Source organism: Nomascus leucogenys, chromosome 10 (genome assembly GCF_006542625.1).
Source record: "Nomascus leucogenys isolate Asia chromosome 10, Asia_NLE_v1, whole genome shotgun sequence".
Classification (NCBI taxonomy): domain Eukaryota; kingdom Metazoa; phylum Chordata; class Mammalia; order Primates; family Hylobatidae; genus Nomascus; species Nomascus leucogenys.
Genome location: NC_044390.1, coordinates 41902675 through 41928449, shown reverse-complemented (window position 1 = coordinate 41928449; position 25775 = coordinate 41902675). Strand labels below are relative to the sequence as shown.

Genomic DNA, 25775 nt, shown 5'->3' with positions numbered 1-25775 from the left:
CACCTTCCCCCCATTCCTGTCCCAGAATCTTACAGCCAGCTTTCCAGGGACCCTACCTGAGGGCCCACAGGTGAAGCCACTTAGTGCCTGATCTGTGTCGGGGTTGGGGGAGCCATTCGCTCAGGGGTGAGGGAGAGTGGAACGGAGCCAGGAAGGGAGGGGGTGCCGGGGAGGGAGGAGAATCGAGGCTGATGCTGGGGTACAGGGGTGGCATGGGGTGTGCGGTGTGCCCAGCAGAGTGGGTCTCTGGAGAGGTGGGCGCTGGGGAGGAGAGGGAAGGAGAGACGGGTATGGATGGAAAGGGAGAGGAAGCCAGGCTAAACCAGCGTGTCCCAATGGGGGGCCCTGGGCTGAGTGGAGGAAATGGGTGCGGTGGAGGTGGGTTTGGCTGGGCACAGCCGGCACGTGGGGTAAGCGGGTGGGGCCGGTTGTGCGGGAGGCCTATCTGGGGCAAGCAGCCGAGGCCGACTGTGTCAGGCGTGTGGTTGAGCACGGGCAGGTGTCTGGCGGTGACCCTGCACGTCTGGTGTTTACCTGGCCCTGGGTCTGACGTGGACCGCGCCTGGCTGCTGGCGGGACAGTGTGTTATCTGCCTGCGGACGCTTCCGGCCACTTGGCCTGGGCCTCTGCCCTTAGCGCTGTGTTTTCCGGGCCAAGCCCCCCATCCCCCCTATCTAGTGCTAGGACTTTCTGGCTCCAGAGGTCACCGCGGCCGGGCAGAGGCTGCCAAAGCAAACCAGCCCCGTGACTTGTAGGAAGCCAGCGGGGGAGGGGCTGGGGCAGGATGAGCAGGGCAGGCGGGAGAGGCTGGGGCTGGGGTTGGGACCCAGGAATTGGGCAGGGAATTAGCAGAGGTGCAGCAAGTGGCGGGCACAGCCAGGACCTGGGGCTGGAGGATGCAGAAAGGGCGGGGGGAAGGGGTCGCTGGGCGAGGGTGGAGTGGGCTTAGGGCAACTGGGGCCCTCCATCTGATCTCTTCTGGTCAGACCCCCACCCTTCAGCCTGCACTTTCTCCCTAAACCCCCATCCTCCAGCCAGGCCTGTCCCTGTTCCCACATCCCTGCAGACAGGCACACCTGGGTCCCCCTGGAGGTCCAAGACGAGCCCCGTAGCTGGGCCCGCCTGGTCCAGCCCCCGCAAGCCCGGCCCCATCAGCCAGGTGGCCTCCAGCGCTGCCAATCGAATGGTCCGGCCCCTCCCCGCCCCTTCGCCCGCCCCTCGCCCAGCCCCCTCCTCCTCAGGTGAGGCAGCCTGGCCTAGCAGGCCCCACGCCACCGCCTCTGCCTCCAGGCCGCCTGCTGCTGCGGGGCCACCATGCTCCTGCCCAGGCCTGGAGACTGACCCGACCCCAGCACCACCTCGAGGCTCCGCCCCCACCTGCTGGACCCCAGGGTAAGGACAGGGGGCCCCAGACTCACGGTTCCAGCCCTGAGGACAGGGGTTCCCTCATCCCTCCACGCAGCCTAATGCCCACCTCCTAATAGAGGGGTTCCTGGGGACCTGAAGAGGGGGCACTGTGACGTCCCCCCAAGTACCTAGGTGTTCAGGCCTGCTCTTCCTTCAGACTCAGCGGTTGGGCCCCAGGCCTTTCCTCCCCAGACCCAGGAGTTCCAGCCCTCAGGCCCCTCCTCTCTCATACTAAGGAGTCTTGGCCCCCAGATTCCTCCTTTGCCAAGACTTATGATTTCAGGTCCTCAGCTGTCTCCTCCCTCAAACCCGGATCCTCAGTCCCCTGCTCCACCTGGCTCAGGCATGGGGGTCCCCATCCCTGCAAATCCAAATCCAGGCTTCCCCCCACTGCTGGTCAGACACTGACCCCATCCTTGAACCCAGCCCAATCTGCGTCCGTGATCACGGCGTGCTCTGGCCAAGGCCCAGTCCCTACAGCCTGCCTGGATGGACGCCTGGGACTGGGGGCGCCAGGACTGGGCTGGGCTCCCCCAGGCCCTGCCTCCCCGTCCATCTCCTCACAGGTCCCACCCTGGCCCAGGAGGTCAGCCAGGGAATCATTAACAAGAGGCGGTGACATGGCGCAGAAGGAGGGTGAGTCCCCTTCCCTGAGCCCCAGCTTTGGCTCTGCCTGGTGCCCCACCCTCTGTGCTCTCTTCTCTACCCTCTACTTTTCGGAGCCCCCTCTCTCCGGACACCCCTCCCAGATGCATCCCCACCCCCTCTTAGTCCTCCTCCACCTGATTAACTATTAACCACATTTTCTGTGTAGCTGTGCCACCACCAGCCTCCCTTCTACCCTATATGACCTTCCTGGCATGCTGCCTCAGTTTCCCCTCATCCCCCAGTGATTTCTCAGCTAACTCTGGACTTGTCCTCTACTGGGGCTGAGGCGGGGAGGCTGTAGCTGTCATGGTTAAGGACACAGATTTGGGTTCAAACACACAGGCTTGCATTTGAATTTGCTCTTGCTGTGTGATCTTGTGCAAGTGACATTATTCTCAGGGCTTTGGTCTCCCTCTGGGTCAAGCATGGATCCCAGTCCTCCCTCTGTGAGGTTGTTGAGTGCATGACACACACCAGGCACTAGCCTGGGGCTCTGCATATAAGACGAATGCCATCAACCAGAGCTGTCGTGACAGAGGTTGGCAGACTCAGAGTCCCAGAGACCTAGGACCCCCACCGATTCTAGACATTCCTTCACCTCCTGGCTCTGTGGGCAAAAGAGCAGAGGGAGGACTTTGGACTGGGCCTGGATGGATGGAGAGGGGAGAGACGGCAGAGAAACCACCATAAGGATGACAGAGAGAGACTGCGTCATGGAGTTGTTGGCCCTTGGGAGGCTCCGGGCAGCCCCTGGATAGCCTGGCTTCCTTTCTACCTCTCACACATGGGACCCAGCTGGAGGGGCGCATGGAGGGGTGGCCTGTTCTTTCTGCCTTCCCCTAGCTGGGGCTGACTCCCTCTCTTCTTCCTGCAACCAGGCTAGCCGGGCTCAGTCCTGGGCAATAGCACTTTCTAGCTGTGTGGCCCTGGGCAGATGGCGTGTTCTGTCTGGGCCTCCATTCTCTCATCTGTGAAATGGAGAGGGTGACAGTGCATGTCCGACAGCGTGGGATGAGGCCTGAAATGCCAGGATGGGCAGGAAGCACTGAGTGTGTTGGCTGAAATGATTAGTTCAGATCTCTGGCCTCCTCAGGTCTCGGCACAGCTGGCAATTCAGACCCCAAACCATTCAGCTGTGGTTCAGAGGGAACTCAGGCTCCCAGTTACTCAGGAGATGGCATTGCACCCCAGCTGAGCAGGCGGATGACGGAGTCCAGCTCCTTGGGGACAATCTCTTTCCTGGAGCTGCCAGAAGGCTTGGGCCCATGGGTGAATGAGCCAGGGAAGAAAAGCAGCAAATGCCCAGATGGACAGAGATGGCTTGGGTACACAGAGAAACAGACACAAAGTGGGCTCTGGTGCCTCCCTGGCAGCTCCGGGCTGGTCTCGGAGGGGAGTCCTGCTGTCAGGGCTGGGGGTGTGGGGGTCAAACCTAGACACAGATGCTGAAGGGTTCCGATTCTGCACTTACTTGCCGGGTGATCCGGGTTTAGTGGCTGCCAGACTTTGGGCCTCCTTTTCTCATCTGTAAACTGGGGGTGATGGCAATGGCGCCTTCCTCGTGAACAGCTGCAAGGATTTAAGGATGCTGTGCGGGACTGGGCGGGGTTAGGGTAGGGCGGTGCGTCCGTGTGTGATTTGGAGAGCCGTTGTGGCTGCAGCGGCTGCTGTTGTTGCTGTCACTGTTATTGCTGCTGGCTTCTTGGTGCTGCCTGGGAACTTGGAATTAGAGGAGGTGATACTGGAGTTGCAATTCCAAGGATGCCAGGCAGAGGGAAGAGCAAGGCTCTTGCTCTTCTCTGGGAAGCTGGGAGGTGACACAGCGCTGGTGTGCACATAGCCAGTTGTGGTATTTCTGGAGGTGAAGTTGGAAATGGAGCTGGGTGGGAGAAGAGGTGTGCAAGCTGGACCAGGCAGGGTTGGGACTGTTTTGGGGAAGAGCCGGCCAATTCCTCGCAGTGCCAGGTCTCTCCACAAGGTGGCGCCAGTGGTTAGTCCCTGCTTCTCTTGTCTAACTTGTATTTTACAAGTTCTACTCTTTGGGTTGCTTTTTGGAAGCTCTCTCTGGTGCCTGTTAATGACCCACTTGGTTGTCTGGGAATTGGGGGAAACATACTCCCAAATCTCAAAAAAGCCATGCTTATACCCTAGTGGGGCTGGAAATGCCAGGCTGAGGGACTTAAGCTGTCCGGGGGGTACTAGGGAGTCACAGAGGGTTCTATAGGTAAAGAGGGGACAGGTTGGATTTGGTGTCTCAGTAGGTTCCCCAAGCCTCCGTGTGGATGGTGCGCTAGAAGGGAGACTGAGCCCAGTGGTTGGATGGGGCTGGAGCAAGGTGCAGATGGACGGAAAGAAGGAACCAGGGGAAGGAGAGTCACTCAGGAGGATTGTCAGGCTGTTGGGGGAGGGGAATGTTATGCAGATGGGGATGGTCCTAGGAGTGAGGGCCTCTGAGACAGGACCTGGGAGGAAGAACATACTTGGGGAGACATTGAGTCCATTCTGGGTCCTGGTAGGGCCAAAGGGACTAGGAGTTCCCAGGGAAAGGTATTTAAAAGGTATTTAAAGGACTGCAGGAGCCCTGACCTGGGACCTGGAAGAGGGTCTAGGGCTGGGGACAGAGGGAAACTGAGTCCACAGAGGTGGGTGAGACAGACTTAGGGGCAGGGAGGAGTAGGGGAGGCTGCGGCCAGCCCTACAAACTCCGGATTTTACGGAGTAGATAGAGGGTGGGTGGAGACAGCAGCCTCAGAGATGGGAAGGAAAATCAGGTGCGCGTGGTGTCCCAGAAGTCCAAAGAGGAGAGCATTTATTCAGGAAGCTGCAGTCATGTAAGAGGAGGCCCGAGACACGGAGCCACCAGTTGAATGGATTTTCAGAGCCAGGGAGCCAAAGGTGTTACGTGTGGGGGTCTTTGCAGCCAAATGGTGGAGGCGGAAGAACTGACCTATGATAAGACCCAAGGCATCCAGAGGGACCTGGAGAAGCAGGGGCAGAGAGTCTCAGGGAGACGTGGGGGTGGGGGAGGTCTGGCTTACCAAGGGACATGGCCCTGCTGCTGGGATCAAAGAATTGATGATGACATGCCGCCTGTCCCAGTAGACACGCAGGGAGGATGAAGATGCATCCCACACCCTGGGCCAGATGAGGATGCTGCCTGTCCCAATAGAGACACACAGGGAGGATGCCTCTCATACTGGGGGAACCCCAGGATGCAGATGCTTCCTGTCCCACTGGAGGCGCTGAAGTCCTCTGAACCACACAGCATGGAAGGAGGTTCTTCCTCTCACCCTAGGAGACACATACATAGTGGCATTGCTTCCTGTCCCACCAGATGTGCCAAGGCCTCTAGGCTGCATTCTGCGTGGCCTAGAGCCCTGGCAGGCACAGCTGAAAACAAAGGAAGCAAGACCCGCCCAGTGGCTGTTGGGAGCCAAGACCTCCTGCTGGAACCTGGAGAGTGGTCCTGGGCAGAGTTGGGGGGCAGGCCTGAGAGCCCCTCGCAGGACAGGCAGGGGTCAGCCAGCAATAGTTGGGCTGGTCTGGCCCACTGGGGCCTCTTTTGGGGAAGAGAGTGTTTCCTTATGCCTTGATGGGAGCTACTGAGCTTTCAATTTTTTTTTTTTTTTTTTTTTAGACAGTCTCGCTCTGTTGCCCAGGCTAGAGTACAGTGGTGCAATCTTAGTTCACTGCAACCTCCACCTCCTGGGTTCAAGCGATTCTCCTGCCTCAGCTTCCCAAGTAGCTGGGACTATAGGTGCCCGCCATCACACCCAGCTAATTTTTGTATTTTTAGTAGAGGCAGGGTTTCACCATGTTGGCCAGGCTGGTCTCGAGCTCCTGACCTCAAGTGATCCACCCGCCTCAGCCTCCCAAAGTGCTGGGATTACAGGCATGAGCCACCATGCCCAGCCTGAGCTCTCAAATTCTTAAGACACCCAGATAATGGCCACCCCAGGAAGGTCCTGGACCACTCCCTGCTCTGTTCCGGGTGCTGGCCTGGTGCCGGGCTCACCAGCCACACCACCATGGGTGCAGATGGGCGAGCTGCCGCCTTGGGGGTGCTTTGTAGCTGCCAAGGGCAGTTGAGCCCAAGCCAGGCCTAGCTGAAGGCTTTCAGCTGCCTTTACTCTTTGGCCCTCTTATAATCCCTAGTGAAGATGTTGGCTTTTATTTATTTATGTATTTATTTATTTATTTTTTGAGACGGAGTCTCGCTCTGTCGCCCAAGCTGAAGTGCAATGGCGCGATCTCGGCTCACTGCAAGCTCTGCCTCCCGGGTTCACACCATTCTCCTGCCTCAGCCTCCCGAGTAGCTGGGACTACAAGTGCCTGCCACTGTGCCTGGCTAATTTTTTGTATTCTTGGTAGAGATGGGGTTTCACCGTGTTAGCCAGGATGGTCTCAATCTCCTGACCTCGTGATCCGCCCTCCTCGGCCTCCCAAAGTGCTGGGATTACAGGCTTGAGCCACCGAGCCCGGCTAGGGGTTGGCTTTTAATCTCCAGGACCTCTTTGCCCTGGGAATAAAATCCCTTTTCCTGTGCCACCAGGCCTCCCCAGCTGGCCCCAGCCTTGGTTCTCACTACCTTCCCCAAGCTCCGGCCATCTGGCCGTCTCGATGGCCTCTCCAGCCTCTGACGTAACAGAGCCTGCTTATTCTTGCCTCAAGGCCTTTGCCTGTGCTGTTCCCTCTGCCCACAGTGCCCTTCCTTGTGGTCTGTGCATGGCTGGCACCTCACCTTTCAGAGCTTAGCTCAGAAGTCTCCTCTAGGGGAGGTCCTGTGATCCCTGATCCCCCTGCAGAAGCCCACCTGCTGCCCCAGCCTGCACGGTTTTCTTCACAGCCTCTGCCACAATCTGGAAATTATCGGGTTCATTTACTTGTTTCCTTGTTAATGTCTCCCACTCCCCACCTACACGCATGAGAATGTGAACCCCTGAGAGCCGTAACCTTATCTGTCTTCTTTGGGTTATGTTCCCGGAACCTAGAAAGGTGCCAGGCACACAGTAGGTGTTCAGTAGGATGGTAAACAAATAAAGCTCCATTAGGCTGATGAAAAAACTGAGGGTCAGGTGCAGTGGCTCACGCCTGCAAACCCAACACTTTATTTGGGAGGCTGAGGCAAGCAGATAGCTTGAGTCTAGGAGTTCACGACCAGCCTGGCCAACGTGGCAAACCCCGTCTCTACCAAAAATACAAAAATTAGCCAGGTGTGGTGGTGTGTGCCTATAATCCCAGCTACTCGGGAGGCTCAGAATTACCTGAGCCTGAGCGCTTGAGACTGCAGTGTGCCATGATCGCGCCACTGCACTCCAACCTGGGCAGCACAATGAGACCATGTCTCAAAAAAAAAAAAAAAAAAAAAAAAAAAAAAACAAAGAGAGAAAGAAAAGAAAAGAAAAAACTGAGGCTGAGGCTCAGAGAGGGGAGGGGAGTTGCTCAGGCCCACACAGCTCTAATGATTTATAAAGCGTTTATAGAGAACTTGCTATGTGCCAGGCACTTCCGCACAGTGAGAGCCAGGATGGCTTCGTGGCTGTACACAGGGGACCTGGCATCAAACCTGCCCAGGGTTCTGGACGCTGCTCTGCCTCTTCCAGGCTGTCACTGTGGGCACGTGACCCCACTTCTCTGAGCTATCTGAAAAACAGGAATCATAGTTGTAGGATTGAAATAAGGACTAAATGAGCTGATGTATTTAGAGTGGTGCTTAGTACCTAGGAGGCATCAATACAATTTGGGCTATTCTTCTTCTTGAAAATAACTTTAAATTATTATTTTTAGAAGTAGGTGCTCAGTGGATGCCCATTTAATAGATAAGAAAGTTGAGGCTCAAAGATATGATGGCACCTGCCTTAGGTTCCAGCTAGGAGGGGGTAGGGTCAATATTTTTAAATGAGGCTGGCCAGGCGCAGTGGCTCACTCCTGTAATCTCAGCACTTTGGGAGGCTGAGGAAGGAAGATCACTTCAGCCCAGGAGCTTGAGACCAGCCTGGGCAACATAGCAAGACCACGTCTCTAAAAAAATTAATACATAAAATAAAATCAAATGAGGCTGGCAGATTTTCAAGTGGAGGGGCAAATTTGATCTTGCAACTGGGTACCACGAGAGAGGTCTGATTTAGGGGGTATCTAGGGGCAAAGCATCTAGAACAGCAGAAACAACTGAGGCAGCGAGGAATGCCAGCGGCAGGGAAGAGAGCTACCAAGAGGGCAAAGGTTGGGGGTCACAGTCCCAAGAAGAGATGGCCCAAAGCAAAGACAGAAATACAAAAGCACAGTGTCACTGGGGAGGAGACATTCCCTAAGTGCCAGGAAAGTGCAGGGTGGAGGCGGAGACTGTGGCAGGTGGCCTGGCCATGCCCCCTCCCAGCTGGAACCCTGGGGGAGCTGGGCACCTGGTTGTTCACACGGCAGGGGAGGAACAGCCCTGTCAACCGCTGGCCCCGGGTAACTGGGCCTGGGGAGGGCATGCTTGGGCATAATAAGTTAGCCCTGGGGGCAGGGCAGAGCTGGCCTCGGGCCCAGACCCTGCCGCAATGAGGACAGGCCTGGCTGTGGCCCCAGCATGGTGTCTGTTGCAGGTGGCCGGACTGTGCCATGCTGCTCCAGACCCAAGGTGGCAGCTCTCACTGCGGGGACCCTGCTACTTCTGACAGCCATCGGGGCGGCATCCTGGGCCATTGGTGAGAGCGGTTCCTGTGCCTCTGACCTCCCCTGGCCCCTGCAGCCTCCAGCCTGCCTGCCCTCACCCCTCCCTTCTCTGCAGTGGCTGTTCTCCTCAGGAGTGACCAGGAGCCGCTGTACCCAGGTGAGTGGAGCAGGCTGGGACCCTCTGGGGGAGCCCTGGAGGACACATATATCTGGCGGGAGCTCAACAAGCGTATTTGTTGAATAAATGTACAAATGCATGCAGAAATGCTAATCATAATAGTGCATTTGTATCAAGTGCCTGCTATGTACCAGGCACTATTCTAAGCACCCCACATGTCTAACCCAGACTCTTTCAGACACCAGTGTATCACTCATGAGTGCCTCATAAAATTAAATTAGTGAGTTGGAAAACCATGTTTTTTTTTTTTAAGTATGAAATAGATTAGATTACAGACTATCAGAGTGCATCTCTCAGTAAGTAAAGGTTATGCTAATTTTTGTTTGTTTTTTTTTTTTTTGCACTCATATACATATAATCCCACTGCATCCCCACACTGTGAGGGTGGGACTGTTATTCTCCCTGTTTTACAGATGGGGAAACTGAGGCTTTGAGCAATGAGGTAGTTTGCCCCAGACCACAGAGCTATGGGCTACATCAGGATGTAAAAATGTGTTTCTTACTGCGGGGCATGGTGAAAACATGTTGGGGAGGCATGGTATAAATTCAGTGGGCCCTTCTAACTCTCTTAGGAGGTAGTTTTTTTATTTGTTTGTTAAAAAAAAAAAAAAGTCTTGCTCTGTCACCCAGGCTAGAGTGCAATGGTGCAGTCTCAGCTCACTGCAACCTCTGCCTCCCAGGTTCAAGCGATTCTCCTGCTTCAGCCTCCCAAGTACCTGGGAATACAGGCATATGCCACCATGCCCGGCTAATTTTTTGTATTTTTAGTAGAGATGGGGTTTCACCGTGTTGGCCAGGACGGTCTCGATCTCCTGACCTTGTGATCCACCCGCTTCGGCCTCCCAAAGTGCTGAGATTACAGGCGTGAGCCACCGCGCCTGTCCCTGGTATTAGCTCCGTTTTACAGATGTGCAAAATGAGGACCAGAGAGGACATGCAGCTGGGGAATGAGGGGCCAGGAACAGCTCTTAGACTTATCCACTGTAGGTGTGTCTGCAGGCATGTGGAATGAATGGCCACACAAATAAATAGATAAAGAAACTAACTGTGGGATGAATGAATGAATCTTCCCAAATGCCAACTTCAAGCTGCCATTCCCTGATGCAGGACAGCAGGAAAAAAGGGGAAGTTGGGTGGTGGGATGTATTTTTCGTGTCTATGAGCCTCATCTAACTCCATAAAGGATTCAGCTCACACTAAAATCAAAAATGAAAATCCAGACAAGAAAAGCCAACATCAACATTAATCATCATTACCAGCACTTAGCATTTGTATGCACCAGGCAAGGCCTTGGGACCTTATGGTATCAACTCATTAAGTCTTCACAACAACCTGTTTTTTTCTTTTCTTTTTTTTCTATCTTTTTTTTTTTTTTTTTTTGAGATAGGGTCTTGCTCTGTTGCCCAGGCTGGAGTGCAGTGGCATGATCTTAGCTCATTGTAACCTACATCTCCCGGGCTCAGGCAATCCTCCCATCTCAGCCTTCTGAGTAGCTGGGACTATAGGCTAATGCCACCATGCCTATACAAAATTATTTTGTCAATAACAAAATTATTGTTATTTTTATCTTTTTGAGCCGGAGTCTTGCTGTGTCGCCCAGGCAGGAGTGCTGTGGTGCGATCTCGGCTCACTGCAATCTCCATCTCCCAGGTTCAAGCGATTCTCCTGCCTCAGCCTCCTGAATAGCTGGGACTACAGGCACGTGCCACCACGCCCAGCTAATTTTTGTATTTTTAGTAGAGACGGGGTTTCACCATGTTGGCCAGGATGGTCTCGAACTCCTGACCTCAGGTGATCCACCCGTCTCGGCCTCCCAAAGTGCTGGGACTACAGGCATGAGCCACTGCACCCAACCTCATTTTTTAAATTTTTAGTAGAGATGGGATCTTGCTATGTTGCCCAGTCTGATCTTGAACTCCTGAGCTCAAAGCAGTCCTCTCAGATCAGCTTCCCAAAGTGCAGGGATTACAGGTGCGCACCACCACAACCCATTTTCTACGGGGACGCTGAGGCACAGAAAGGCTGAGTGACTTGCCCCAGGTCATGGAGCTAGTCAGTGTCAGGGCTGGGATTTGAACCCAGGCAGCCTGCGTAGGAACTGTGTATGATGTCTACACTTGATTGCTTGTTAAAAAATAAAATAAAAAAATAAAAAGAACAGCTGAATTCATTGCCATAGTAAAGACTAACATATGCCAGGCCCTGGCGGCAGCCTTAACCCAGTAGGCCTATGAAGTTAGGGCTGTTACATCCCAACACTTTGCATTTGGGGGAAATTGAGTCCCAGTGAAGCAAACTGACTTCCCGAGACCACACATCAGATAAGAGACAGAGCGAAGGGATCACACCCCTGCCAAAAGTCCCTCCGTGACAACACGTGGCATTGAGATAAAATCCCAACCCATCACAGGCTCCAAGGCTGCTAGTGTGGAGGCCCCTCTCCACCCCCACCTCACACTGGCTTCTAGCACCCTCGGGGCCCAGTCCCTCACTCAAATGACCTGCTCACACAGAAGTCTCTACTCACCCACTTCTTTCTAGCTCACACCTAGAGGCAAATTTCAGTTCTGCACAGTTCCTTCTGAGCTGTGGGGCCTCCCACCAGTCCCTACCCTCTCCGAGCCTCAGTTCCTCATCTGTGAGATGGGGGTAAGAAGAATCAGTGAGAATAAGAGGAGATAAAAATCTGTGCAGTACTTGGACGGGGTGCGGTGGCTCACCCCTGTAATCCCAGCACTTTGGGAGGCCGAGGCAGGCAGATCACCTGAGGTCAGGAGTTCGAGACCAGCCTGGCCAACATGGTGAAACCTCATCTCTACTAAAAACACAAAAATTGGCCGGGCGTGAGGGCGGGCGCCCGTAATCCCAGCTACTCAGGAGGCTGAGGCAGGAGAACTGTTTGAACCCGGGAGGCGCAGGTTGCAGGTTGCAGTGAACTGAGATCACACCACTGCACTCCAGCCTGGGCAAGACTCTGTCTCAAAAAAAAAAAAAAAAAGGCTGTGCAGTGCTTGGCTCTTAGCCAGCACAGTGGACATTGGCTTTTGTTTCTCACTCTTGAAATTCTTTCTTGAAATTTCTTGAGCAAGATCTTCCTGGACTTCCAGACTCTATGGCCTCTCACCCTATGGTGGTGTCCCTGCCACCCCAGTAAAACCCTCCTCATTCACTGTGAATTATTTACTCCTGGCGAACTCCAGGAGGGCAGGGACCTTTTGTGGTCAGACAGTGCCTGGCACATAGTAGGTGCTCAGGAAATCCTTGAGTTATGAATGCATCCAAAGCCAAAACACTGAGATGAACTAGAGAGCCATGGGCCTCCAGCTGGAAAGGAGTGAGGTCACCACTCACACCTGGCTCTGGCCAGCGCCACACCCCCGCCCTGCAGAGGTACTTGGGTTTTTCAACAACTCAGGGAAATGATGAAACAATCAAACAAACAAAAACAACCCCAAGCTTGTATCCCCACCTCGTTTTTTTTTTTTCCTGGGATTTTCACACTTCTAAATATATCCAACAACTTGGCAGGCACACGGGGTGACCCAGAACATCCTTTTTGTGTTGCCTGAAATGATAGGAACAAGAATAAAGAATTTAAAAGTGAGAAACAGCAGCAGAGAGTGTGACTTTAAAAATAGCCAGAGGGGACATTTGATGTTCTCTCCCCACTCCCATCTCCCCCAACACACATCTATAAAGTGATTTTTTCCCCCCTAAAACCTCACACTTTCTGGAAATCACATTTCCAGAGCAGTTAACCGTCATTTTAAAATAAGAATCCACCCCTCTCCCCGCCCCAGCTGGTGTTTCAAACTCCAAGCCTTGGCTTTCATGGGGTGATGAGGACCCCCCAGCTAGAGGTGCCAGGCATTCCCTGCCCCAACCCCAGAGCAGGAGACTGTAATTAAGGCAGGCCAGGCCAGTGTGGTGGCTCACGCCCGTAATCCCAACACTTTGGGAGGCCCAAATGGGCAGATCACTTGAGGTCAGGAGACCAACCAGCCTGGCCAACACGGCAAAATCCCATCTCTACTAAAAATAAAAAATTAGCCGGGTGTGGTGGCTGGTGCCTATAATCCCAGCTATTTGGGAGGCTGAGGCATGAGAATTGCTTGAACTCAGGAGGCAGAGGTTGCAATGAGCTGAGATCGTGCCACTGCACTCTAGCCTGGGAGACAGAGCAAGACTCCATCTCAAAACAAACTTAAAATAGAATAAAATAAAATAAGAATCCACCCCCCTCCCTGCCCCAGTTGGTGTTTCAACCCCGAGCCTCGGCCTTGGAATTTATGGGGTGATGAGGACCCCACAGCCAGAGGTGCCAGGCGTTCCCTGCCCCAACCCCAGAGCAGGAGGCCATCATTAAGGCAGGCCAGCCAGGTGGCTTTTCAGTGCTGGCTGTAGCTGAATATATTAGGCAAGGAGACAGGCAAGGGTTTATATGAGACCCACAGAAGGAACAGGGAATATGCAGGTCTGGGTTCAAGTCCCGGTTTTGCTGGTTAGCCGTGTGCCCCTGGGCAAGTTTATTCCTCTGAGGCTTAGTTTTCCCATCTGTAAGGTGGGCATAGAAGTGGTCACTATTGGCTGGGCACGGTGGCTCACGCCTGTAATCCCAACACTTTGGGAGGCCGAGGCAGGTGGATCACCTGAGGCCAGGAGTTGGAGACCAGCCTGGCCAACATGGTGAAACCCTGTTTCTACTAAGAACACAAAAGTTAGCCGGGCATGGTAGCACGCGCCTGTAGTCCCAGCTACTCGGGAGGCAGAGGTTGCAGTGAGCCGAGATCACGCCACTGCACTCCAGCCTGAGCAACAGAGCAAGATTATGTCTCAAAAAAACAAAAACAAACAAACAAACAAACCAGAAGTGGTCACTATCTCCGAGGATGGTTGTGGGATTCAGAGAGCCACTTGGATAGGATGCATAGCATGGGGCCAGCCCACTGACACCCCCCAGTAAACGTAGCCAGTGCTATTATTACTGTGCTGTTGTTTAACTCTTCAGAGGGGAAGTCTCTTGAGAGGCTGTCCAGGGCAATGTTAAAAGCTTGGGGTTTGAAGTCACTCAGACCTGATTTCCAATCCTCTCTCCCTGCTTCTCATGCACTTGGTGATGTTGGGGAAGCCACCTCACCTCTCTGAGCTTCAGCTTCCCCGTCTGGAAATTGGGGATGATCTTTGTGGCTCCTGGGGTGTGCAACGAGGCCTTGGTTGATGGTGGGGCAGAGGTAGCCCAGCCCCGGGCACACAGTAGGTCCTCAGCTGGGGAGAGTTCTACTTGGAAGTCCTGCTTCTCCTTGTCCCGACCTGCGGGGCTGTGGGAAGACACCTCAGCTGGTGTGTGGCCTCACCAGGTTCCTTCTAAGAGGATGCAAAAGCAAGTTTTCATTTGACTCAGTTTCCCAGAATGTACTCTCAGAGCCCAGGCCAGGCAGGAGGCTCCTGAGAAAAGGACAAAAAGGTTGGGCACAGGCCGGGCGCAGTGGCTCACACTTGTAATCCCAGCACTTCGGGAGGCCGAGGCGGGCGGATCACGAGGTCAGGAGATCGAGACCACGGTGAAACCCCGTCTCTACTAAAAATCCAAAAAAAAAAAAAAAATGGTTGGGCACGGTGGCTCACACCTGCCATCCCAGCACTTTGGGAGGCCAAGGTGGGAGGATTGCTTGAGGCCAAGAGTTTGAGACCAGCCTGGACAATATAGCAATACCCTGTCTCTACAGGAAAAAATAAATTTAAAAGGTGTTTTTAGCTCAGGCTTTGCTGGGTTCTAACCTGGCTATTGTCACTCAGCTTTATCCTAACATAAAAAGGTAAACAAATTAGCCGAGTGTGGTGGTATGCCCCTGTGGTCCTAGCTACTTGGGAGGTTGAGGCGGGAGGATCGTTTGAGCCCAGGAGGTTGAGGCTGCAATGAGCTATGATTGTGCCACTGCACTCCAGCCTGGGTAATGGAGTGAGACCGTGTCTCAGAAAAGAAAAAAAAAAAGGTGGCAGGGAGAAGGAAAGGAAAGGACAAAGAGGTTCACAGCTGATCTCTCCCCGAACCTGCTCCCTCCGTCCCAATCTCTGTCAGCCCCATCTTTTCAGGCTCAGGCCAAACCCCTCGGTTACCCTCCCAGTTCCTCCAGTCACCCATGAATCAGATCTTGCAGGAAACCCTGTTAGCTCCACCTACAGAACCTCTCCAAAATCTGAACTCTTCTCCCCCTCCACTGCCCCCACCCTGCTCCAGCCCCCTTCCCCTCCCTTCTGGACATCCCAGAGCCTCCTTCCTGGCCTCCCTGCTCCCATCCCTGCCCCCCAATCATATCCCACAAAGGGGATATGACTCACTCACTTCTTAAAACCTGGCTGCCTCAAGAGGCTTTAAAATGTTATCGGATGGGGGCCGGGTACAGTGGCTCATGCTGGTTCCCCACTTGCAGCCAGAGGGAGCTGGTGACCACCTGAGTCAGGTCAGGGCCCTCCCCTGGCTGCACCTCACACCAGGTACCAGCAAAGCCCTGATGTAGCTCTATTTCTAGCTTCCACCTCATCTCCCCCTCTCTGGGTCACTCTGCTCCAGCCTCCCACTGTTCCTGGAGCACTCCCCCCAGTACCCCACACCAGCCTTGGTATCTTTGCACCTGCAAGTCCCTCTGTCTCCGTGCTGATCTCACACACCTCCTGACACTTTCTCACCTCCTGCAGGTCTTTGTTCCTGCACCACCTTCCCAGGGACGCTCTCCTTGCAGCGATTGAAAAGTGCAACCTCACCCCACCCTCCATGCCAGCACTCCCCTCCCTCGATGGCATTTTATTTTTCTCTGTGGCCCCTTCCTATCTTGTGACACATAATATATCCTACTTATTTGTCCCATTCTTGATTTGTCTCACCTACTGGGCTTTGAGCTCCACAGGGGTCGAGATTTTTGTCTGATTTGTTCATGGCAGTGGTGATTTGTTCACTGCCTAAAATAGAGCCTGGCAGGTACAAAATGTTTGGTAAATAGAAATCAATACCCCAGGGTCTGTGACCTGACTTAGGTGTTAACAGGTTCCTCTGAGGTGTGTGGGGAGCAGACTGAGGGGTTTCAGGGGACATCTGTTCTCACCACAAATTGCCCCCCAACCAGCCCCAGACATGAACAGTCTCCCGGGAGCTCCCTCTAGCCTTCTCGTATATCCCAGCCCTGCCTCATGTCACAATTTTTAATGATGTGTTTGGCTGGGTGACATTTTATGGCCATCTGTCTCCCTATCCCCCATAATATGGTTTGCCGAAAGCAAAGCCCAGGACTGTCTTGGCCATCTGTGTCTCCAGCATCACCCCTCACTGGGCATGGAGTACATGTCCAGTTAACGCTTGCTGAGTGAATGAATGAATACTCCATCCTCTGCTTGGAGAATTATGCACTTTAGCATATTCAAGGCTCTGACAAGTCCTGCCTAAAAGATCATTATTGTTTTCTTTCTTTCTCTCTTTCTTTCCTTCTTTCCTTCTTCTTTTCTTTCTGACTGTAGGATATTGATTATCAATCTGGCAATAGTCAAGATTGGCAATCTGGTATATTAGTCAAAGGTTTTCTGCCTACAAAAGACAAAAAGAAAAAATAAACTGGCTAAAAACAAAAGGGGAGATGATTAACTCGCTTAACTGACAATCATAGAGGTTCTTCAAACCTGGCTGCATCGAGGGGCTTTAAAATGTTATCAGATGGGGGCCAGGTGCGGTGGCTCACGCCTGTCATCCCAGCACTTTGTGAGGCCAAGACAGGCAGATCACTTGAGGTCAGGAGTTCGAGACCAGCCTGGCCAATGTGGTGAAACCCCATCTCTACTAAAAATACAAAAAATTAGCCAGGTGTGGTAGCACGTGTCTGTAGCCCCAGCTACTCGGGAGGCTGAGGCAGGAGAACGGCTTGAATCCGGGAGGTGGAGGTTACAGTGACCCAAGATTGCACCAGTGCATTCCAGCCTGGGTGACAGAGCGAGACTCTGTCTCAAAAAAAAAAAAAAAAGTTATCAGATGGGAAATGAATTCCGATATTAAAAATTGATGTTTATTTATACTATATTATTAAAGTTATTTTTCATAAAACATAGAAGGGTAAGTTTAAGAAATGAGAAGTATTTATACCAAAACTATTAAATATTATTTAATTTAAACATATGTCTTGTTGGACAAAGAATTCAAAATTTCCATTAGACAGGAAAAATAAGTTCAAGAGATATATTGAACAACACCCATCTCGATTATAGTTAATAACAATACATTATATACTTGAACATTGCTAAAAGATATTTTAAGGGTTCTCACCACACACAAAGGGTAGTGCATGTGTTAATTAGCTTGATTTAGCCGTTCCACAACGTATACATATTTCACATCATCTTGTACACCATCAATGTATATAATTTTTGTCAATTAAAATAAATATATATTTTAAGGCTGGGCGCAGTGGCTCACACCTATAATCCCAGCACTTTGGGAGGCCGAGGCAGGCAGATCACCTCAGGTCAGGAGTTCGAGACTAGCCTGGCCAACATGGTGAAACCCCGCCTCTACTTAAAATACAAAAAAATTAGCTGGGCATGGTGGTGCATGTCTGTAATCCCAGCTGCTCCGGAGGCTGAGGCAGAAGAATCGCTTGAACCTGGGAGGCAGAGGTTGCAGTGAGCTGAGATTGCGCCATTGCACACCAGCCTGGACAACAGAGTGAGACTCTGTCTCAAAAAAATAAATAAATAAAAATAAAATAAATACATATATATATTTTTTTGAGATGGAGTCTCACTCTGTCGCCCAAACTGGAGTGCAGTGGCATGATCTCGGCTTACTGCAACCTCTGCCACCCGGGTTCAAGCAATTCTCCCGCCTCAGCCTCCCGAGTAGCTGGGATTACAGGCACCTGCCACCACGCCTGGCTAATTTTTGTAGTTTTCGTAGAGATGAGGTTTCATCATCTTGGCCAGGCTGGTCTTGAACTCCTGACCTTGTGATCCACCCATCTCGGCCTCCCAAATAAATACATATTTTAAAAGATAGAAATCACTCTGGAAGGAGAGTTAATCTGTTCGATATAATAATAATAATACGCAATATAGCTATGGAAAAGTTCATATGAAGAAACCAGGCTGTGATCTACAGACTGGCAACAAATTTGTTCTTCTATTTTCCATATGCTGTCTGTGTACATATAAAGTGAGAGGTCTTTTTATATGAGTTAAGAGTGTGGCCAAAGACAAATGTAAAAAGACAAATGACAAACGTACTAATAAACAGCTTCAGTTTCTCCACAAAAAATATAATAATAAAATGTTATCAGAAATCTCTTGGCTCTCCTCCACGTTAGCTTACTTTTTCCCTCAAGAGGGTGAAGATGACCCTTAACAGATCCAGCCTCATGTGCTGGATTCTCTTGGGAACTTGGTTAAATGGCTTTTTTTCTTCCCAAATGTCCAAGTTACCTTCCAGATCTGCAGCTCCTGAGCAGCCAATTTAGGACTTCTAATGGAGAGTGAAGTTCCCCTGGTTGGCAGAGGGGCCGGCCACAGCCCCAAGGCTGCTGTTCATTGGTCCGACCTGAGTCCTTGAGTCTGGCAGAGTGCCATGGCGCTCTGTAATCCCACCTGTAATCCCAGCATTTTAGGAGGCTGAGGCAGGAAGATTGCTTGAGCCCAGGAGTTCGAGACCAGCCTGGGCAACATGGCAAGACCTGTCTCTACAGGGAAAAAAAAAAAAAATACAAAAATTAGCCAGGTGTGGTGGTGCACGCCTGTGGTCCCAGCTACTCAGGAGGTTGAGGTAGGAGGATTTCTTGAGTCTGGGAGGTCAAGGCTACAGTGAGCCAAGATCACACCACTATGCTCCAGCCTGGGCAACAGAGCGAGACCCTGTCTTAAAAAAAAAAAAAAAAAAGTCCTCAAGTCATGATTCCAGATGCAATCGCAGATGTGGGGGCTGCAGCCCTTTGATGGGCTGGGGTTCATGTCAACACCACATGGCTGGAGCACAGGCCAGGAGGGGCTCCGGCTGGGGAAGCGCATGGGGAGCCTGGCTGTGGGACTCAGGCGGCCCCGGGCCCTGTCGCCCTGCAGTGCAGGTCAGCTCTGCGGACGCTCGGCTCATGGTCTTTGACAAGACAGAAGGGACGTGGCGGCTGCTGTGCTCCTCGCGCTCCAATGCCAGGGTAGCCGGACTCAGCTGCGAGGAGATGGGCTTCCTCAGGTACTGGGGGCCCTCGGAGGGGTGGGAGCCGGGAGGGGTGGGGGAGCAGGCCTAACCCCTGCCCCGCCCAGGGCACTGACCCACTCCGAGCTGGATGTGCGAACGGCGGGCGCCAACGGCACGTCAGGCTTCTTCTGTGTGGACGAGGGGAGGCTGCCCCACACCCAGAGGCTGCTGGAGGTCATCTCCGTGTGGTGAGGAGGGCAGCGGGCAGATGGGGCAACACCTCGGACCCCCAAGGCACTCCCTCTCCCCGCTTTCCTTCCACCTGTCTTAACTGGTCTCTATTTCCTTTCTTTCTGTGTCTCCAATCCCGTCTCTCCCAGTGATTGCCCCAGAGGCCGTTTCTTGGCCACCATCTGCCAAGGTGAGACCCTAAAACTCAGAACCCTCTCCTTTAGGCCCTTGGGGAGGCCACGTCCCCTCAAGCTCCCCAGGATGGGGCCGTGTACTTTCAGACCCCCTAGGGCAGGGCCAAGCCTGGGCTCTGGGGACCTGGGCTTCAGTCCTCTGTCGCCGCCCCCGGCTGACCCCTGTCCCACAGACTGTGGCCGCAGGAAGCTGCCCGTGGACCGCATCGTGGGAGGCCGGGACACCAGCTTGGGCCGGTGGCCGTGGCAAGTCAGCCTTCGCTATGACGGAGCACACCTCTGTGGGGGGTCCCTGCTCTCCGGGGACTGGGTGCTGACAGCCGCCCACTGCTTCCCCGAGTGAGTGCCCCCCATGGCGCTGATGAGGGGGAGGCAGAGGAGCGGAGAGACGGTGGGGAGGGGGACGGATTGTGCCCAGGCAGGTGGCCACCCTTCACCCCTTTCCCTGGTAGGCGGAACCGGGTCCTGTCCCGATGGCGAGTGTTTGCCGGTGCCGTGGCCCAGGCCTCTCCCCACGGCCTGCAGCTGGGGGTGCAGGCTGTGGTCTACCACGGGGGCTATCTTCCCTTTCGGGACCCCAACAGCGAGGAGAACAGCAACGATATTGCCCTGGTCCACCTCTCCAGTCCCCTGCCCCTCACAGGTAAGTCTGAGGGCTGAGCCTTGGGGTTTGGGGACCCGAGGCCAGGAGGACAGAGGAGGGGACCAGGGGCACAGGGGAATCAACTTATGGTTCAGGCATCCCTGGTGATAAGGGGAATGATCTCAAGGGAGCACAAAGTAGGCCTTAACTATCAACAATCAGTGCAGCCAATTTGGAAAACTTGCCAGCATTTCCCCAAGAAGTAAACATAAACTTACCATTGGACTCAACACTTCCACTCCTAGGACAGGAGGTATATACCTAAGACAAATGGAAACTGTCTGCACCAAAACTCGTACATCAATGTTCATAGCAGCATTATTCATAATAGTCCAAAGATGGAAACAGCCCAAGAGTGTTTCATCGGACAAATGCATAAAGAAAATGTGGTATATTGGCCGGGCGCAGTGGCTCATGCCTGTAATCCCAACACTTTGGGAGGCCGAGGTGGGTGGATCACGAGGTCAGGAGTTTGAAACCAGCCTGGCCAACATGGTGAAACTCCATCTCTACTAAAAATACAAAAATTGGCCTGGCGTGGTGGCACACGCCTGTAATCCCAGCTACTCGGGTGGCTGAGGCAGGAGAATCACTTGAACCCGGGAGGTGGAGATTGCAGTGAGCTGAGATCGCACCACTGCACTCCAGCCTGGCTGATAGAGCGAGACTCCATCTCGAAAATAAATAAATAAATAAATAACAAAAAAAAATGTGGCGTATCCATATAACGGGAGAATATTGGACCATATAAGTGAATGAGGTACTGATTCATGCTACCACAAGGATGAACCTTGAGAACAGTGCTGAATGAGACAAGCCAGCCACAAAGGCCACCTGCTGTAGGATGCCACTTGTATGAAATGTCCAAGGCTGGGCACGGTGGCTCATGCCTGTAATCCCGGCACTTCGGGCAGCTGAGATGGGAGGATTGTTTGTGCTCAGGAGTTTAAGAGCAGCTTGGGCAACATAGCAAGACCCCATCACTTAAAAAAATGAGCTAGGTGTGGTGGCGCATGCCTGTAGTTCCAGTTACTCAGGAGGCTAAGGCAGGAGGATCACTTGAGCCCAGGAGTTTGAGGCTGCCGTGAGCTAGGATTGTGCCACTGCACTCCAGCCTGGGTAACAGAGCAAAACCTTGTCTGTTATAAAAAGAAGAAGAAAGAAAGAAAGAGAAAGAAAAGAAAGAAAGAGAGAGAGAGAGAAAAGAAAGAAAGAAAGAAAAGAAAGAAGAAAGAAAGAAAGAGAGAAAGAGAGAAAGAAAGAGAAAGGAAAAGAAGAAAAGAAATGTCTAGAATAGGCACATCGGTAGAGATAGAAAGTTGATTGATGGTGGCAGGGTGGGACGTGGGGATGGGAGATTGGGAGGTGACTGGTGAAGGACACAAGGTTTCTTGTCTGGGTGATGAAAGATTCTAAGTCGATCATGATGATGGTTGCACTTCTCTGTGACTATACAAAAAGCCAGTGACTTGTGCCTTTAAAAGGAATTGGGTAATATGTAAATAATAGTTCAATCAAGCTGTTACCAAAAAACTAATAAAATGAAAAGAAAATGTGTTAAAAAATGAATGAATCAGATTTAGAAAGTAAGTTAGGAGTCATTCCCTCTGCAATTCCCTGGAGTATTCCCTTGGTCTTACTGAGACTCACTTGGGTGCCAACGTGTCCTTAACACCTCTCCAACACGTACATCTTCCTTTTGGATTAAAAGCAGGCCCTGGGCTTCAGAGTTCAGCAGGCCGCAGTGTAATAATAATAAAAATAGGCTGGGCATGTAATCCCAGGCCAAGGCGGGGGTATCGCTTGAGCTCAGGAGTTCAAGACTCGCCTGGGCAACATAGCAAAACCCCATCTCTACGAACAATAAAAAAAATTAGCTGGCCATGGTGGTGCGCGCCTGTGGTCCCAGCTACTTGGGAGGTGGAGGCAGGAGAATCACCTGATCACCCCGGAGATCAAGGCTGCAGTGAGCCATGATCGCACCACTGCATTCTAGCCTGGGTGATAGAACGAGACCCTGTCTCAAAACATAATAATAATAACGGTGATAATGATGATCATGAAGTAGTAATAGCGAGTAGTATTCAAGTTCATGATCGAGTATTCGAGTATAGCAAGTTCATGATCGTGAAGTAGTAAAAGGGAGTAAGGGAGTACATGATGAGTGTACACAACACAGTAAAATAATCTGGTAAACATAGCAGTGAACACCAATGCTGGCACGCAGCCTCCTGTGTGCCAGGCACCATTCCAAATATGTCCTGTGTATGGACTCACTTAGTTCTCACAGCAACCCCAGCACACCCTGGTAAGGGGGGTTCTCTTAAGATCCTGTCTTCCACCTGGGAAAAGGTCCCAACCCAAAGAAGGCAAACAATGCCCCAAATTCGTACAGCTGGTGAACGGCAAAGATTTGTGCCCAGGTGGACTGGCACTGGGATCTGTGCCTGTGGCCCCCACGCTATGGTGACGGAGAATCCAGGGCCATGTTGGGGTTGGCATTATGTTTATTTTTTATGTTTATTTTCTTTTTCATGATCTGTGGTACTGGTTTCCTATTGAAGGGAGTGATACATGCTTTTCTTTAAAACCAAACCCTGTCCTGACATGGTGGCTCACGCCTGTAATCCCAGCACTTTGAGAGGCTGAGGCGGGCAGATCACTTGAGGTCAGGAGTTGGAGACCAGCCTGGCCAATGTGGTGAAACCCCATCTCTACTAAAAACACAAAAATTAGCCAGGTGTAGTGACATGCACTTGTAGTCTCAGCTACTCTGGAGGCAGAGGCAGGAGAATCACTTGAACCCAGGAGGTAGAGGTTGTGGTGAGCCCAGATCGTTGCCACACCCTTCTCCTTAGTGAAAAGAGTGAGAGAGTTAATATTGAAGTAAGGACGCGTCTTTGAGAACACAGGTAGACAGGTGGAAGCGGCTGGGGTTTCAGACACAGGGCTGAGGGGGTCACAGCATGGGCTTTGGGGTCAGATTCAGGTATTTGCCAACTGTGTGATCTTGGACACATGGCTTCACCTCACCGTGCCTCAGTTTCCCTTATCTGTAAAATGACTTCCTAGGGTTATTGAGACAATTAAAAGGGTTAATATGAGTAAAGAGCTTAGAGAACTGTCAGCACATAGTGAACACTGGTAAATGTTAGCAGCAATTGCTACTGTTGTTGTTTAATACTTGTACTAGTTATATGAACACTTGCTGTTTGCCTGGCATGCAACTCAATGACTCACCAATTTCTCACTACAACTTCTGGGGATAAGCGATTATTATTTCCACTCTACATCTGAGAGCTCTAAGACTCAGGCCGGTGGTGTCATCAGCAGGCAGCAGGCAGCAGGCAACAGGCAGGGCTGCCAGGAACCCTTGCATAGGTTGTGCACTGCACAAGGACACCACATCTCGGGGTTACCATTCTCTCTGTAGACCTGTGTATTTATTATTATGATTTTCGAGTCTTGCTCTATCACCCAGGCTGGAGTGCAATGGTGCAATCTCGGCTCCCTGCAACCTCTGCCTCCCAGGTTCAAGCGATTCTCCTGCCTCAGCCTCCTGAGTAGCTGGGATTACAGGCACCTGCCACCTGTAATACCAGTGCTTTGGGAGGCTGAGGCAGGAGGATTGCTTGAGCCCAGGAGGTCGAGGCTGCAGTGAGCCATGTTCCTGCCATTGCACTCTGGCCTTGGTGACACTGCAGGCTTAGAAATGAAAACAAGCTGTGTTAAAACATATTTGTTATGAAACTTTGGGCACGTGACTTGGCCTCATTTTCCCCCTCTGTATATAGACCCTACATCTCTGGGCTGATGAAACATTAAAGAAAATGGTGCAGGAAGGCGCCTAGTATGCGATGAGCTCTCGGTACATGGCGACTTCTGTTGTGGCTTTTTTGTTTGTTTGTTTGTTTGTTTGTTTTTGAGACAGAGTCTTGCTCTGTCGCCCAGGCTGGAGTGCAATGACGTGATCTCGGCTCACTGCAACCTCCACCTCCTGGGTTCAAGTGATTCTCCTGCCTCAGTCTCCCGAGTAGCTGGGATTACAGGTGCGTGCCACCATGCCCAGCTAATTTTTGCATTTTTAGTAGAGATGAGGTTTCGCCATGTTGGCCAGGCCGGTCTCAAACTCCTGACATCAAGTGATCCTCCTGCCTCAGTCTCCCAAAGTGCTGGGATTACAGGCACGAGCCACTGTGCCTGGCCTATTGTGGTTGTTTTAAAAGAACAGAGGGCAGGGTGTGTTAGGGGCCATGGTAGCTGCTGGAGAGAGGTTTGTACCAGGTGGGGCAGGCCAGCGGGGGCTGGACCAGCATGGTCTCTCTCACAGAATACATCCAGCCTGTGTGCCTCCCAGCTGCCGGCCAGGCCCTGGTGGATGGCAAGATCTGTACCGTGACGGGCTGGGGCAACACACAGTACTATGGTGAGTCCTGTCCTCTGCCTCCGATGCCACCGTTTGGGAGACTCTGAACTGGGCTGGGGTTGGGCAGTCTGGCTGGTTGGATGAGTCTTGACCATGAGGAGTAGGGATGCTGAGGGGAATGGGGTGCGCACCAGGAGGGAAGGGAGGGGTGTACACCCCCCAGCTCTGGCCAGCCTTGCCCGCACACCCCCAGGCCAACAGGCCGGGGTACTCCAGGAGGCTCGAGTCCCCATAATCAGCAATGATGTCTGCAATGGCGCTGACTTCTATGGAAACCAGATCAAGCCCAAGATGTTCTGTGCCGGCTACCCCGAGGGTGGCATTGATGCCTGCCAGGTGAGGGACTCTGTAGGGGCAGCCCCCTGGCTGCTGCCACCCCAGGGATGGAGACGCAGGGGAGTGGGTGGTCGGGCTTCCTATCTAAAAGCTTCAGGATTCTGGGGCCACAGCCCATGTCATCCCGGGGCGTCCTCCTGTCCAACCACCTTGGCCTCCAGCCAGACCTCCCTCTCCCCTCCCAGGGCGACAGCGGTGGTCCCTTTGTGTGTGAGGACAGCATCTCTCGGACGCCACGTTGGCGGCTGTGTGGCATTGTGAGCTGGGGCACTGGCTGTGCCCTGGCCCAGAAGCCAGGCGTCTACACCAAAGTCAGTGACTTCCGGGAGTGGATCTTCCAGGCCATAAAGGTGAAAGTTGGGCCCAGATGGGAGCCAGGGTGGGGATGTTTGGGTGTCTCATGGGGTAAGGGAGGCAGAGATTTGTTTTAGGAGACCTACGCTCAGGCCTGGAAGAGGGCCCCCCTTGGGAACAGATGGACTTTGAAGGGTTCCTGGAGAGGGGAAGCCAGTGGTGGGATGTGGAAGAGCCTCTCAGACCTCAGGAGCCCCCAGCTGTCTTTCCCCAGACTCACTCCGAAGCCAGCGGCATGGTGACCCAGCTCTGACCGATGGCTTCTCGCTGCGCAGCCTCCAGGGCCCGAGGTGATCTCGGTGGTGGGATCCACGCCGGGCCTAGGATGGGACGTTTTTCTTCTTGGGCCTGGTCCACAGGTCCAAGGACACCCTCCCTCCAGGGTCCTCTCTTCCACAGTGGCGGGCCCACTCAGCCCCGAGACCACCCAACCTCACCCTCCTGACCCCCATGTAAATATTGTTCTGCTGTCTGGGACTCCTGTCTAGGTGCCCCTGATGACAGGATGCTCTTTAAATAATAAAGATGGTTTTGATTAA

At 52.7% G+C, this 25775-nt stretch overlaps 1 protein-coding gene across 4 annotated transcripts; it reads left to right on the top strand.

Moving 5' to 3' along the window:
- The first annotated feature begins 216 nt into the window (after positions 1 to 216).
- On the top strand, positions 217 to 25775 carry HPN (hepsin). Of its 4 annotated transcripts, none has more exons than XM_030820197.1 (12): positions 217 to 2043; positions 8643 to 8744; positions 8828 to 8869; positions 18977 to 19106; positions 19178 to 19300; positions 19433 to 19473; positions 19651 to 19816; positions 19930 to 20120; positions 24451 to 24546; positions 24740 to 24882; positions 25068 to 25232; positions 25512 to 25775. In XM_030820197.1, exons 1-12 carry the CDS (start codon positions 2028 to 2030, stop codon positions 25722 to 25724), a joined length of 1428 nt encoding a protein of 475 aa, XP_030676057.1. In that variant the 5' UTR covers positions 217 to 2027; the 3' UTR covers positions 25725 to 25775. The 4 variants fall into 4 exon arrangements, with proteins under 4 accessions (XP_030676057.1, XP_030676058.1, XP_030676055.1 ...); XM_030820198.1 differs by having other exon boundaries at positions 25451 to 25775; XM_030820195.1 differs by having other exon boundaries at positions 19433 to 19816.